Consider the following 13,608-nt stretch of genomic DNA (forward strand, 5'->3'; position numbering starts at 1 on the left):
ACATTCTGAGAACTGGATGAACATCAGTTTGAAAAACATTTCCACTTAAGAACATAAGAACATAAGTAGTGCCTCTGCCGGGTCAGACCAGAGGTCCATCCCGCCCAGCAGTCCGCCCCCGCGGCGGCCCCCGCGGCGGCCCAACCTGCCTTAATCACCAGAAGGGGCCCCCTTGCCCCCTAGGTTTCTCATCGAAGTCCTATCTTCCCATCAATGTCCTAACCCTCCGGCCTTGCACCTGCACGACCTGGTGAGCTGTCTATACTTATGCAACACCCCAGCACCTCCCTCAGTACCCCACGATCCCCTTTTCCCTCAGGAATCTGTCCAATCCCTGTTTGAATCCCTGTACTGTACTCTGCCGGATCACTTCCTCCGGGAGCGCATTCCATTTGTCCACGACCCTTTGGGTGAAGAAAAACTTCCTTGCATTTGATTTGAACCTATCTCCCTTCAGTTTCTCTGAGTGCCCCCTTGTACCTGTCGTCCCTTTTAGTCTGAAGAACCTGTCCCTGTCCACCCTCTCTATGCCCCTAAGTATTTTGAAGGTCTCTATCATATCCCCCCTGAGCCTCCTTTTTTCCAGAGAGAAGAGCCCCAGTTTATCCAGCCTCTCAGCATATGGGAAGTTTTCCAGCCCTCTTACCAGTTTCGTTGCCCTCCTTTGGACTCTCTCAAGAACTGCCATGTCCTTCTTGAGGTGCGGCGACCAATATTGAACGCAGTATTCCAGATGTGGGCGCACCATCGCTCGATACAGCGGCATGATGACTTCCCGCGTCCTGGTTGATATGCCCCTCTTGATGATGCCCAGCATCCTGTTGGCTTTCTTCGAGGCTGCTGCACACTGTGCGGATGGTTTCATGGATGGATCCACTAGCACACCCAAGTCTCTCTCAAGTCCGGTGTCTTCCAGCAATCTCCCCCCCATTTTATACTCGAACAACGGGTTCTTTTTCCCTATGTGCATGACCTTGCATTTATCTACGTTAAAGCGCATTTGCCATTTGTTTGCCCAGTCCTCCAGCTTATCGAGGTCCCTTTGCAGTTCCTCACACTCCTCCCTGGTCCTAACTCTGGCGCAGAGCTTGGTATCGTCTGCAAATTTTATAACCTCACACTTTGCCTCCGTTTCCAGGTCATTGATAAATATGTTGAAGAGTAGCGGCCCCAGCACCGATCCCTGCGGCGCACCGATCCCTGCGGCACACCGCTCGTGACTCCCCGCCAGTCAGAATATTGGCCCTTTACTCCGACCCTCTGTAGTCTACCTGACAGCCAGTCAGGTAGACTACAGAGAGCATAAACCTTTATTGTGGATGGCTTTCTGGATTGGAGAACAGGCTCAACTACAGATGGTAAGTTTAAAGATTTGAAAGATCTCTCTTTAATTTCCAGGTGGCGAGGACTAGGGAACGGATGTTGGGGTGAAACATGTTCCCCTGATCTTGAGTGATGAGGTGCTGAAGTAAAGGTAGATGAATTGGAGGCAGTTGACTCAGTCGAAGCAGGATTGGTGAGGCCAATAAGGTGCTATTAGGCTGATTACAGCTTTGTCCTGGTATATTTTTTGAAGGGTTTTTGATTTAAGAGGAATTCGTGAGTATGTTTACAAAAGGCCTGGTGCCCAAGGATTAAAGAACACATCTTTCGCTTTGCTGGGGCAGAACTTTTTGCATTTGACATTGAGATCTGATGCATAAGAAAAACCATACTGAGTCAGACCAATTGGCCATCTAGCTTAGTTTCCTTTTTCCAACAGTGGCCAATCCAGGTCACAGTACCTGGCAAAAACCCAATTGGTAGCAACATTCCATGTTATCAATGCAGAGATATTTATTGTTGGGAGATCAAATTTCTCTGTGATTTGATGAATATAGTGGGGTTGAGAGACCACTCTTGAGGTTGGAGATGTTGACTGAGTGAGTTTGCTAGGATCAGGGAAGAAAAGGGTACATTAAGGAAGATAAACAAATTGCGGACAAACTAAATTCCTTCTTTGCGTCCGTCTTTACGGAGGAGGATACCGCAAAAATACCAGAAACTGTGAAAGTGTTTAGTGGAGTAATAGAAGACAGCCTCACCACAGTTGAAGTAGATTTGGACCAGATATACTACCAGATCGACAAACTTAAAAGTGACAAATCCCCTGGACCGGATGGAATTCACCAGAGAGTCTTAAAGGAATTGAAGGTTGAAATCGGAGAGTTATTGCAAAAACTCGCCAATCTGACAATCAGAACTGGACAGATACCGGATGACTGGAAGATAGCGAACGTCACGCCAATTTTCAAAAAGGGATCAAGAGGAGAACCGGGCAACTACAGACCTGTGAGCCTTACGTCTGTCCCTGGAAAGATGGTTGAAGCACTGATCAAGGATAGCATAGTCCGGCACTTAGATATACACGAATTGCTGAAACCCAGTCAACATGGGTTCAGGAAAGGGAAATCATGTTTAACGAATTTGCTTCAATTTTTTGAGACCGTGAACAAGCAAATTGATAGTGGAATGCCGGTGGACATAATATATTTGGACTTCCAGAAGGCATTCGACAAAGTTCCGCATGAAAGACTTCTCAGGAAACTACAATGCCATGGAATAGAGGGAGATATACACAGGTGGATAGGCAAATGGCTGGAAAACAGGAAGCAGAGAGTGGGCATAAATGGGAAGTTCTCAGACTGGGAGAAAGTGACTAGTGGTGTGCCCCAGGGCTCGGTACTTGGGCCGATCCTATTTAACATTTATATCAATGACCTTGAAGACGGAATATCCAGTGAGATCATTAAGTTTGCAGACGACACAAAGCTATGCCGGACAATCAGAACGCAGAAAGATAGCGAAGAACTCCAGAGCGACTTGTATCAGTTAGAGAAATGGGCAGAGCAATGGCAGATGAAGTTCAACGTGGAGAAATGCAAAGTAATGCATTTAGGCAGTAAGAATAAGGAACACGAGTATAGAATGTCAGGAGCAACTCTGGGTAAGAGCGAACAAGAAAGGGACCTGGGTGTACTGATAGATAGGACCCTGAAGCCGTCGGCACAATGCGCGGCAGCGGCAAAGAAAGCGAACAGAATGTTAGGAATGATAAAGAAAGGAATCACGAGCAGATCGGAGAAAGTCATAATGCCGCTTTATAGAGCAATGGTCAGACCACACTTGGAATACTGTGTCCAACATTGGTCTCCCAAACTAAAGAGGGATATAAAACTGCTGGAGAGGGTGCAGAGACGAGCAACGAAGCTAATAAGAGGTATGGAGAACTTGGAATATGAGGAACGACTCAAGAAACTAGGACTGTTCTCCCTTGAGAAGAGGAGGCTGCGAGGGGACATGATAGAGACGTTCAAAATACTGAAAGACATCGATAAAATAGAGCAGAAAAACAAATTATTTACACTGTCCAACGTGACACGGACAAGAGGACATGGTTTAAAGCTAAGGGGGGACAAGTCCAGGACAAATGTCAGGAGGTTCTGCTTTACGCAGCGAGTGGTGAACACCTGGAATGCTCTTCCACAGGAGGTTATTAAGGAATCCACTGTGCTAGGATTCAAAGGCAAATTAGATGCACATCTCCTTATGAGAGGCATAGAGGGATATGGGTGGTAAAACTACATCAGGTGTATACCTGACTGGGCCTCCGCGTGTGCGGATCGCCGGACTCGATAGACCATGGGTCTGATCCGGAGATGGCAGTTCTTATGTTCTGGTTTCCAGAGAGGTAAATAGCTATGAGAAAGATGTTGCAAGGCACTGTGACTTGCTAAATTTGAGGTGCTTCCTGACAGATGTGGAAGTCGTCTGTCCCGCCTTGCTTGTTTATGTAGTACATTGTGACTTCATTGTATGAATTTGAACTACTTCGTTAGAAAGTTGGAATGCAAAGGCCCAGAGTGCTTTGTGACCTGCTCTCATTTCTAGATTATTTATATGGAAAGTTATTTCATGGAGGGACCATTTTCTTTGAGTTTGAAGACTGGATGTATGGACTCCCAAGCCTGTCCAGGAGGCGTTGGTGGAGTCTGTACATAAGGGAGATGGAAATATTTCCTCAGAGTAGATTTTTGGATGAGGCCACCACTGAAGTGAACAGAAGAACAGACATACTGGGTCAGATCACTGGTCCATCTTACCAGGTTTTCTGTTTCCAACAGTGATCAATCCAGGTCACAGTATCTGACAGAAACCCAAATAGTAGCCATGTTCCATGCTACCAATCTAGGGCAAGCAGTGGCTTCCCCCATGTTTTTCTCAATAGGAGACTATGGACTTTTCCTGCAGGAACTTGTCCAAATGCTAACTGCTGTAACCACATTATCTGGCAGCGAGTTCCAGAGCTTAACTATTCATTATGTAAAAAAATATTTGTTTTAAAAGTATTCCCTTGTAATTTCATTGAGTGGCCCTTGGTTTCTGTACTTTTTGAAAGGGTGAAAAATTGAAGAGATTTTTTTTAATTTTTGCCAAGGCAACCACAGGAGCTGCAGAGGTTGGATTCAAGCTCACTTACAGTCAAGCTTGCTTAGAATCTAATCTGGGATTTATGAGTCGCGCTATGCCTACAAAGATTCAGGGCGACTTACAGTAAAGTTTATGGAGAACAGATTAATACAGAGCAAGAATGATTATGGATACAATTGCAGTACAAGAATGTTAGAGACTTATTACAGAATTTTTGGAATTCTTTGAGGTAGAGATTTTCATACTGTCCATTTAAAGAGGTAATTTGATACCACTCAGGTGTTGCAGGGAGTACATTAAATGAGAATGTAGGGGGGGATTACATACAGCAAGAGAGCTAATATGATTCGATGAAAGATGTATGAGGTAGATAGTCTGTAACTGTCATTAACTAGTAGTGATCTGTATATGTGGTTCCAAGGTGATAAAAGGGTGAATTGAGGTTCTGTAGGTCTGTTTCTCTAGGAGTCTATTGCGTTTAGTGTTGTTCGGTGCTGATGGAAGTTGGGATGAGTTGGTGGTAGAGTTTATGGAGTCGAAAAGAAAGGTCTTTAATTTCTTGTGAAATATGGAGTAATTAAATTCAGATCTGATGGTTGTTGGGAGGTCGTTCCATGCTTTCACACCAGAAAATGTGAACACTGAGTGGAATATGTGTTTATACTTGAAGTCTTTTGTTATGGAAAGGTTTAACTGTATCCTGTTGAGATTTCTGGGTGAAATGGACCATGCCGAGGAGAATAGGATGAATTAATGGTGCAGCGGAGCTTCCGTTGAGTATGTGATGCTTAATGCAAGATGTTTTGAATTTTATTCAAGATGAGACAGGTAGCCAATGTAGTTGTTTGAGGTAATTGGAGATTGTCATATTTTTTCAGTCTAAATATGAGTCTTATTGCTGTGTTTTGTATGAGCTACAGGTTGCAGATAAGGGTAATGTTGATACCCATATAGATGGAGTTGCAGTAGTCTAGTTGAGACAAGTCCTGCATCTGTACAAGCAGGACAAAGTGTTGTTGATGGAAGTATGGTCTGATGAGTCTTAGTTGTCTAAGTGAAGAAGCAGTGTATGCACATCAGCCATACTCTTGGAATGGGCTGGAGTGCTTTTTTGCAAGTAAATTTTTAATTTTTTTACTTCTATACCTGCGGAAACTGGTGGCATGATTAAATGCTAATAGAAACAGTAAGGTAAATTCATTGGCCACAGAGCATAGGCTTCCCCCCACTTCCATCAGTATTTTATCTGCTTTCCGTATGCATAGGTTTACACTTGTACTCGCAGTATAATGCAAATTTCTGGATCAAGTGATAAATATATGGGTTGCATCATTACTTATTTGTATCACTTTCATTCCCTTTTTCTCTCAACTGCAGGTATTGGTGCCCCCAGGTTATGGCCAGGATGTCAGAAAGTGGCCAACTGGAATAGCATCTGTACCCCACCCTGCTCCAGTGAATGAAATCCTCAAAGTAAGTGTTAAAATTACATTTGTGTCCCTTCTTGCTTTCTGTGCAATATCCTTATGTTCTGTAGGGAAGTATCCTCTGAAACATTCCTAAAATCATTACATATACTATAAGGTGTGCAAATAGGGCTGTGCCATGATGCCCTCTCTGTCCTGGCTATACCGGGCTACAATCTACTTCGTCAGGACAGAGAGGGCAGGTTAGGAGGGGGGTAGCTCTATACATTAAAGAGGACATCAAAACCACCAGGATCACAGATGTCAAGTACACCGGGGAGTCCCTCTGGGTAAACCTGGCAAGAGGCAGAGAAAAATGCCTGTATCTAGGTGTGATATACAGACCCCCAAGACAACTGGAAGACATGGACTTAGAATTAATTGAAGACATAGAGAATATCACTCTACGAAGAGAAGCTGTACTACTAGGGGACTTCAATATGCCTGATGCAGACTGGAACTCATTTTCAGCAACAACCAGCGGTAGCAGGAGGCTCTTAACCTCCATAAAGGGAGCACGTCTCAAACAAATGGTAACAGAGCCCACTAGGGCCCAGGCGATCCTCGACCTGCTACTCACCAACGGGGAAAGCGTCTCAGAGGTCTCAGTAGGAGATACGCTAGCCTCCAGCGACCACAACATAGTATGGTTCAACCTTAGGAAAGGCTTCCCTAGATCAAACACGAAAACAAAGGTACTCAATTTCCGGGGCACAGACTTCGCACGCATGGGAGATTTCGTCCATCGGACATTGCAGGACCAAGCGGAGACCGATGATGTAGAAGCTAAGTGGTTAACACTGAAATCAACCATACATGAAGCAACTAGCCGCTTCATAAAATCAGTAAATAAACGACAAAGAAACAATAAACCCCAATGGTTCACCGCGGAGATCTCGCACCTCATTAAGGAGAAGAAAAAAGCGTTTCTCTCCTACAAGCGCACGGAGAAAAGAGAGGCAAAGATAGAATATAGGACCAGGTCTACAGCGGTCAAAATGGCAGTTAGGGAGACAAAACTTCGAGTGGAAGAAATTCTGGCAAAAAACATTAAAAAGGGGGACAAATCCTTCTTCAGGTATATTAGTGACAGAAATAGAAGACCGGACGGAAGTTACGTGGAAGCAGATTCCGATAAAGCCGAACTACTGAATGAATACTTCTGCTCAGTCTTCACCTGTGAGGCACCGGGACACGGTCCGCAGTTGAAGGCAACACAAAGCACAAAAGACCTGTTTCAGAATTTTGAGTTCACACCAGGTGAAGTTTACAGTGAACTGGCAAGACTCAAGGTGAACAAAGCCATGGGACCAGACAATTTGCACCCAAGAGTGCTCAGAGAATTGAGCGATGTCCTGGCAAAACCATTGGCTGAGCTATTCAATCTCTCCCTAAGTAAGGGGAAAGTTCCCCTGGACTGGAAATTAGCTAATGTCGTTCCTCTGCATAAAAAGGGTTGCAGGGCAGAGGCTGCGAATTATAGACCGGTGAGTCTCACATCAATAGTGAAACACTAATTAAAAGCAAATTGGACACGATCTTGAATGAAGGGAATCTTCGGAATCCCAGTCAGCATGGATTCACCAAGGGTAGGTCCTGCCAATCCAATCTCATCAGCTTCTTTGACTGGGTAACAAGAAAGTTGGAATTGGGAGAGTCTTTGGACGTCATGTACCTGGACTTCAGTAAAGCTTTTGACAGTGTCCCACACCGCAGGCTGCTAAGCAAGATGGAATCGATGGGGTTAGGAGAGACACTAACTGCATGGGTCAATGATTGGCTGAGTGGCAGACTTCAGAGGGTGGTGGTTAATGGTACCCTCTCTAAAACATCGGTGACCAGTGGAGTGCCGCAGGGCTCGGTCCTGGGTCCACTCCTTTTCAACATATTCATAGGGGATCTGACTCAAGGGCTTCAAGGTAAAATAACACTATTCGCCGATGACGCCAAACTATGTAATATAGTAAGTGAATGCAGTTTACACAATTATATGGCACAGAACCTGCTTACATTGGAAAGTTGGTCCTCAACCTGGCAGCTAGGCTTCAATGCTAAGAAATGTAAGGTCATGCACCTCGGAAGCGGAAATCCATGCAGAACGTACTTCTTGAACGGAGAAACTTTAACTAGGACTTCAGCAGAACGAGATTTAGGAGTAATCAACAGTGCAGTCATGAAAACTGCCAATCAAGTGGAGAAGGCTTCATCTAAGGCAAGGCAGATATTGGGTTGTATCAATAGAAGCTTCGTCAGCCGAAAGCCTGAAGTCATAATGCTGTTGTACAGGGCCATGGTGATACCTCATCTGGAGTACTGAGTGCAATTCTGGAGGCCACATTACAGTAAAGATGTGCGCAGAATAGAATCGGTTCAGCGGACGGCCACCAGGATGATCTTGGGGCTCAAGGGTCTCTCGTATGAAGAGAGACTGAACAAATTGCAGCTCTACACTCTCGAGGAACGTAGGGAGAGGGGAGACATGATCGAAACATTTAAGTACCTCACGGGACGTGTCGAAGTGGAAGATGATATTTTCTTTCTCAAGGGACCCTCGGCCACAAGAGGGCACCCGCTCAAACTCAGGGGCAGAAAATTTAATGGCGACACCAGAAAGTATTTCTTCACAGAGAGAGTGGTTGATCATTGGAACAAGCTTCCAGTGCATGTGATCGAGGCAGATAGCGTGCCAGACTTTAAGAATAAATGGGATACCCATGTGGGATCCCTATGAGGGTCAAGATAAGAAAATTGGGTCATTAGGGCATAGACAGGGGATGGGTAAGCAGAGTGGGCAGACTTGATGGACTGTAGCCCTTTTCTGCCATCATCATCTATGTTTCTATGTTTTAATTATTTTGTAAACAGGCAAATTTTTGATTTTTTTTGTTGTTGTTGTTCTTGTAAGAGTGGAAAGGAGCATCAATGTGGACCATGACACTATTAAAGCAGATTCTAGTGCACAGAGCATACAAGTCCTGATAAATGAATTACTTTCCTCAAAAGTGAACAGAAAGTCTTTGCAGAAAGATGTTATCTATGTTTTCTTAACTCCGCCTCCTTCCCAGTGGGCTGTACTTCATCTCTTCAGTTTTTCCCTTGGAAAGCGAGTTGAGAAGGTGTTTTTCTGATCTGCTTATTTTATTATTTGGGGTTTTTTATCTGAATCTGGAGGCTTTCGGTGCTCAAGAGGACCCCAGTAGCCCTGGGGCAGCTCTGCCTGGGTAAAAATGCAGATTCTCTGAGCAGAAGTCTGCAGCTAACAAGGCAACTTTTTAGGGAAGTCTACATCGATCCGAGTCCATCTCAGTGCTGTTTTCCATCAGCTTGTTGAAGGGAAACCCCTTTCTGCTCATCTGGTAGTTTTCCAGATTTATGAAAGGACTTTTCAATATCAAACCTCCTCTCAAACCGCCTCCAGTGGTTTGGTATCTCAATGTTGTTCTTGCTCAATTGATGAAGCCTCCATTTGAACCAATGTCTATGGCTCATCTGAAGTATTTCAGTTGGAAAGTGATGTTTCTCATTGCTCTCACATCTGCTCGACGAGTCAGTGAGCTGCAAGCATTAGTTGCTGATCCACCTTTCACAGTTTGCCATCATGACAAGGTGGTCCTCCGTACTCATCCTAAATTCTTACCTAAAGTGGTTTCAGAATTTCATCTCAACCAATCTATTGTATTTCTGTGTTTTTTCCAAAGCCTCATTCTCATCCTGGAGAATCAGCTCTTCATACTCTGGACTGTAAATGTGCTTTGGCCTTCTACTTGGAACGCACCAAACCATACACAATTGCTCATCAACTTTTTGTCTCCTTCAATCCAAACAAGTTGGGACATCCAATCTCTAAACGTACCATCTGCAACTGGATGGCTGCTTGTATCTCTTTCTGCTATGCCCAGGCTGGACTACATAGAAACAAAGAAACATAGAAATTGACGGCAGAAAAGGGCCATAGCCCATCGAGTCTGCCCATACCAGTGACCCACTCCCTGATTCTTACTCTCCTAGAGATCCCACATGAATATCCCATTTCCTCTTGAAATCTAACACACTGCTGGCCTCAATCACCCGCTGAGGCAGCTCGTTCCAATGATCGACCACCCTTTCGGTGAAGAAGTACTTCCTAGCATCACCCTGAAATTTCCCTCCCCTGATTTTCAGCGAGTGTCCTCTGGTTACCGAGGGCCCCGTAAGACTGAAGATATCATCTTTCACCACTATACGCCCAGTAATATACTTAAAGGTTTCAATCATGTCTCCTCTCTGTCTTTGCTCCTCCAATGAGTACATCCGCAGTTTTTTTAACCTTTCTTCATACGTGAGATCCCTGAGCCCCAAAACCATCCTGGTAGCCATTCGCTGAACCGACTCAATTCTCAACACATCTTTTCGGTAGTGTGGTCTCCAGAATTGAACACAATACTCGAGATGAGGTCTCACCATGGATCTGTACAGTGGCATTATTACTTCAGGTTTTCTGCTGACAAAACCCCTACGGATACAGCCCATCATTTGTCTTGCCTTGGATGAAGCCTTCTCTACTTGATTGGCAGCCTTCATATCGTCGCTAATGATCACTCCTAAATCACGTTCCATCGTGGTCCTGGACAAGGTTTCACCATTTAGTGTGTAAGTTCTGTGTGGATTTTTTTTGCCTAGATGCATTATTTTACATTTTTTAGCATTGAAGCCTAGCTGCCAAGTTGATGACCACTGCTCGAGCTGTCTTAGGTCCTGCGTCATAAAGTCAGGCACACTGCTTTTGCCAACTATGTTGCATAGTTTGGCATCGTCGGCAAACAGTGATACTTTTCCTCTAAGTCCTTGGGTCAAATCTCCTATGAATAAATTGAATAGAATCGGCCCTAAGACGGAGCCCTGAGGTACTCCACTCATCACTGCTGACGTTTTGGAGGGGGTACCGTTTACCATCACCCTTTGAAGCCTACCATCTAGCCAATCCTTTACCCATGTAGTGAATGTATCCCCTAATCCCATTGATTTTAGTTTGTTCAACAGCCTGCGGTGTGGGACGCTATCAAAAGCTTTGCTGAAGTCCAAATATATCACGTCAAGGGACTCACCGGCATCCAGATGACTGGTCACCCAATCAAAGAAGTCAATCAGATTAGATTGGCAGGACCTTCCCCTGGTAAATCCGTGTTGATGTGGATCACGTAAACTTTCTTCGTCTAGAATTTTGTCAAGTTCCTGTTTGATCAGTGTTTCCATGAGTTTGCACACTATGGATGTAAGACTCACCGGTCTGTAATTTCCTGTCTCTGTTCTGCATCCCTTTTTGTGGAGTGGAATTACGTTAGCTGTTTTCCAGTCTAGGGGTACTTTTCCCGTGCGCATGGAAAGATTGAAGAGTACGGATAGTGGTTCAGCCAGAACTTCACTCAGCTCTCTGAGTACCCTGGGGTGTAGATTGTCTAGCCCCATGGCTTTGTCAACTTTGAGTCTTGAAAGTTCGTGGTAGACGCTACTAGGTGTAAACTCGTAATCGCGAAACAGGTCATTTTGGCTGTCTCTTATTTGTAGTGGTGGACCATCTCCCAGTGCTTCACAGGTGAATACTGAGCAGAAGTATTCGTTTAGCAGTTCTGCCTTGGTGGTATCAGATTCTGCGTAGTTTCCATCTGATTGCCTAAGGCGTTCTATTCCATTTTTGTTTCTCTTCCTGTCGCTAATGTACCTAAAGAAGGATTTGTCCCCTTTTTTAATGTTCCGTGCTAGATCTTCCTCTGTTTGAAGTTTGGCTTCCCTGACTGCCTTTTTGACAGCCTTAGATCTGGCCAGATAGTCTTCTTTTGCCTCCCTTTTCCCAAGATGTTTGTAGTTGATAAATGTTTCTTTTTTCATTTTAATGAGGTCCGAAATTTCCTTGTTGAACCATTGTGGTTTTTTGTTTCTCCGGCGTTTGCTTACTGTTTTTACATAGCGGCTAGATGCTTCGTTCAGGATGGATTTTAGATTTGACCACATAGTTTCCGGATTGTCAGTTTCTGCATGGTTTTGCAGCTCTTGATGGACAAAGTCTCTCATGTGGTCGAAATCTGCCTCCCTAAAGTTGAGGACCCTCGTTGCTGTATTTGATTTAGAGAAGCCTTTTCTGAGGTTGAGCCATACCATGTTGTGGTCACTGGAGGCCAGCGTGTCTCCCACTGATACTTCCGAGACACTATCTCCATTTGTGAGTACCAGGTCCAGTATTGCTTTTTCTCTGGTGGGCTCTAATACCATTTGTTTTAGTTGTGCACCCTTAATGGAGGTTACTATTCTTTTGCTACCGCTCGTAGTTGCTGAGAGGGTGTTCCAGTCAGCATCTGGCATGTTGAAGTCGCCTAACAGTACTGTGTCACCACGCAAAGTGATGTTCTCTATGTCCTCAATCAATTCTTTGTCTTTGTCTTCCTTTTGTCTCGGAGGCCTGTACACCACACCGAGGTAAAGGCATTTTTCGTTCCCTCTGGCAAGGTTTACCCAAAGTGATTCCCCTGTGTATCTAACCTCTGTGATCCTGGTAGTTTTGATATTATCCTTAGTGTATAGTGCTACCCCCCCTCCTAATTTGCCCTCTCTGTCCCGACGAAGTAGATTGTAGCCTGGTATAACCATATCCCACCCATGTGAGTCTGTGAACCAGGTCTCGGATATCGCTACTATGTCAAGGTCAGCATCCCTTATTTCTGTTTCTAGTTCCAGGATTTTGTTGTCCAAGCTGTGTGCATTAACATACATTGCTCTCCAAATTTGTGATGATATGCCTATCCCCGTTAGTGTGGCTCTTGTTTTTTTGTGTATGCTATGGGTACTTACCTTAGGCTCAGAAGTGTGGGTTTTATTTGTTTCTCCAGGATGGATCCTTACTTCTCTGGTATGTATGTGTGAACCCTCCCCCAACTTACCTAGTTTAAAGCCTTCCGAAGTAGATGTGCTAGTCGATGTCCAAAACCTTTCTTGCCTCTCTTTGTTAGGTGAAGTCCGTCAGGTCCCTGTAGTCCTTGTAGCACCGCTCCGTGGTCTAGGAATCCAAAGTTCGTCTCTAAACACCATTCTCGAAGCCACTCGTTGGTCCTATGGATGCGCTCTTCCCTGTCTCTGCCTTTGTCTCTTACCGGGAGAATTGATGAGAAGACCACCTGTGCTCCTGTCTGCTTTAGTTTCCTTCCCAGGGCCTCGAAGTCTTTAGGGATGCTGTCTGATGTGCTTCTGGCAGTATCGTTGGTACCTACATGAATGAGAAACATAGGGAAATGGTCAGTGGGTTTCAGAAGTTTGTCTATACTGGTGGTGATGTCGCGGATCCTGGCTCCAGGGAGACAGCAGACCTCCCATCTACAGAGTCTAGTCACAGCCTACAAAGTCAGAGCAATGGCAGCTTCAGTAGCTTTCCTCAGATCCACACCTATTGAGGAAATTTGCAAAGCTGCTACCTGGTCCTCGGTTCATACTTTAACTTCTCACTATTGTCTGGAAGTTTTCTCCAGACGGGATGGCCATTTTGCCCAGAGTATTACAAAATTTATTCTCCTAAGTTGCCAACACTCCCACCATCCCATTCTGGTTAGCTTGGATGTCACCCATATGTGAGAATAGGCTGCCTGCTTGTCCTGGAATAAAGCACAGTTACTTACCGTAACAGTTGTTATCCAGGGACAGCAGGCAG

General features: G+C 44.8%; 1 protein-coding gene across 3 annotated transcripts in view; it reads left to right on the forward strand.

The window, feature by feature from the left end:
- Nucleotides 1-13,608, forward strand: part of CAD (carbamoyl-phosphate synthetase 2, aspartate transcarbamylase, and dihydroorotase) — a 408,216-nt gene that overhangs the window by 295,295 nt on the left and 99,313 nt on the right. For all 3 annotated transcript variants that reach the window (XM_033937498.1, XM_033937499.1, XM_033937500.1), the window contains exon 34: nucleotides 5,848-5,943. In XM_033937498.1, the coding sequence (XP_033793389.1) occupies nucleotides 5,848-5,943 (96 nt within the window). The remainder of the gene's footprint in view (nucleotides 1-5,847; nucleotides 5,944-13,608) is intronic.

This window comes from Geotrypetes seraphini, chromosome 3 (assembly GCF_902459505.1).
Source record: "Geotrypetes seraphini chromosome 3, aGeoSer1.1, whole genome shotgun sequence".
NCBI classification, from domain to species: Eukaryota; Metazoa; Chordata; class Amphibia; order Gymnophiona; family Dermophiidae; genus Geotrypetes; species Geotrypetes seraphini.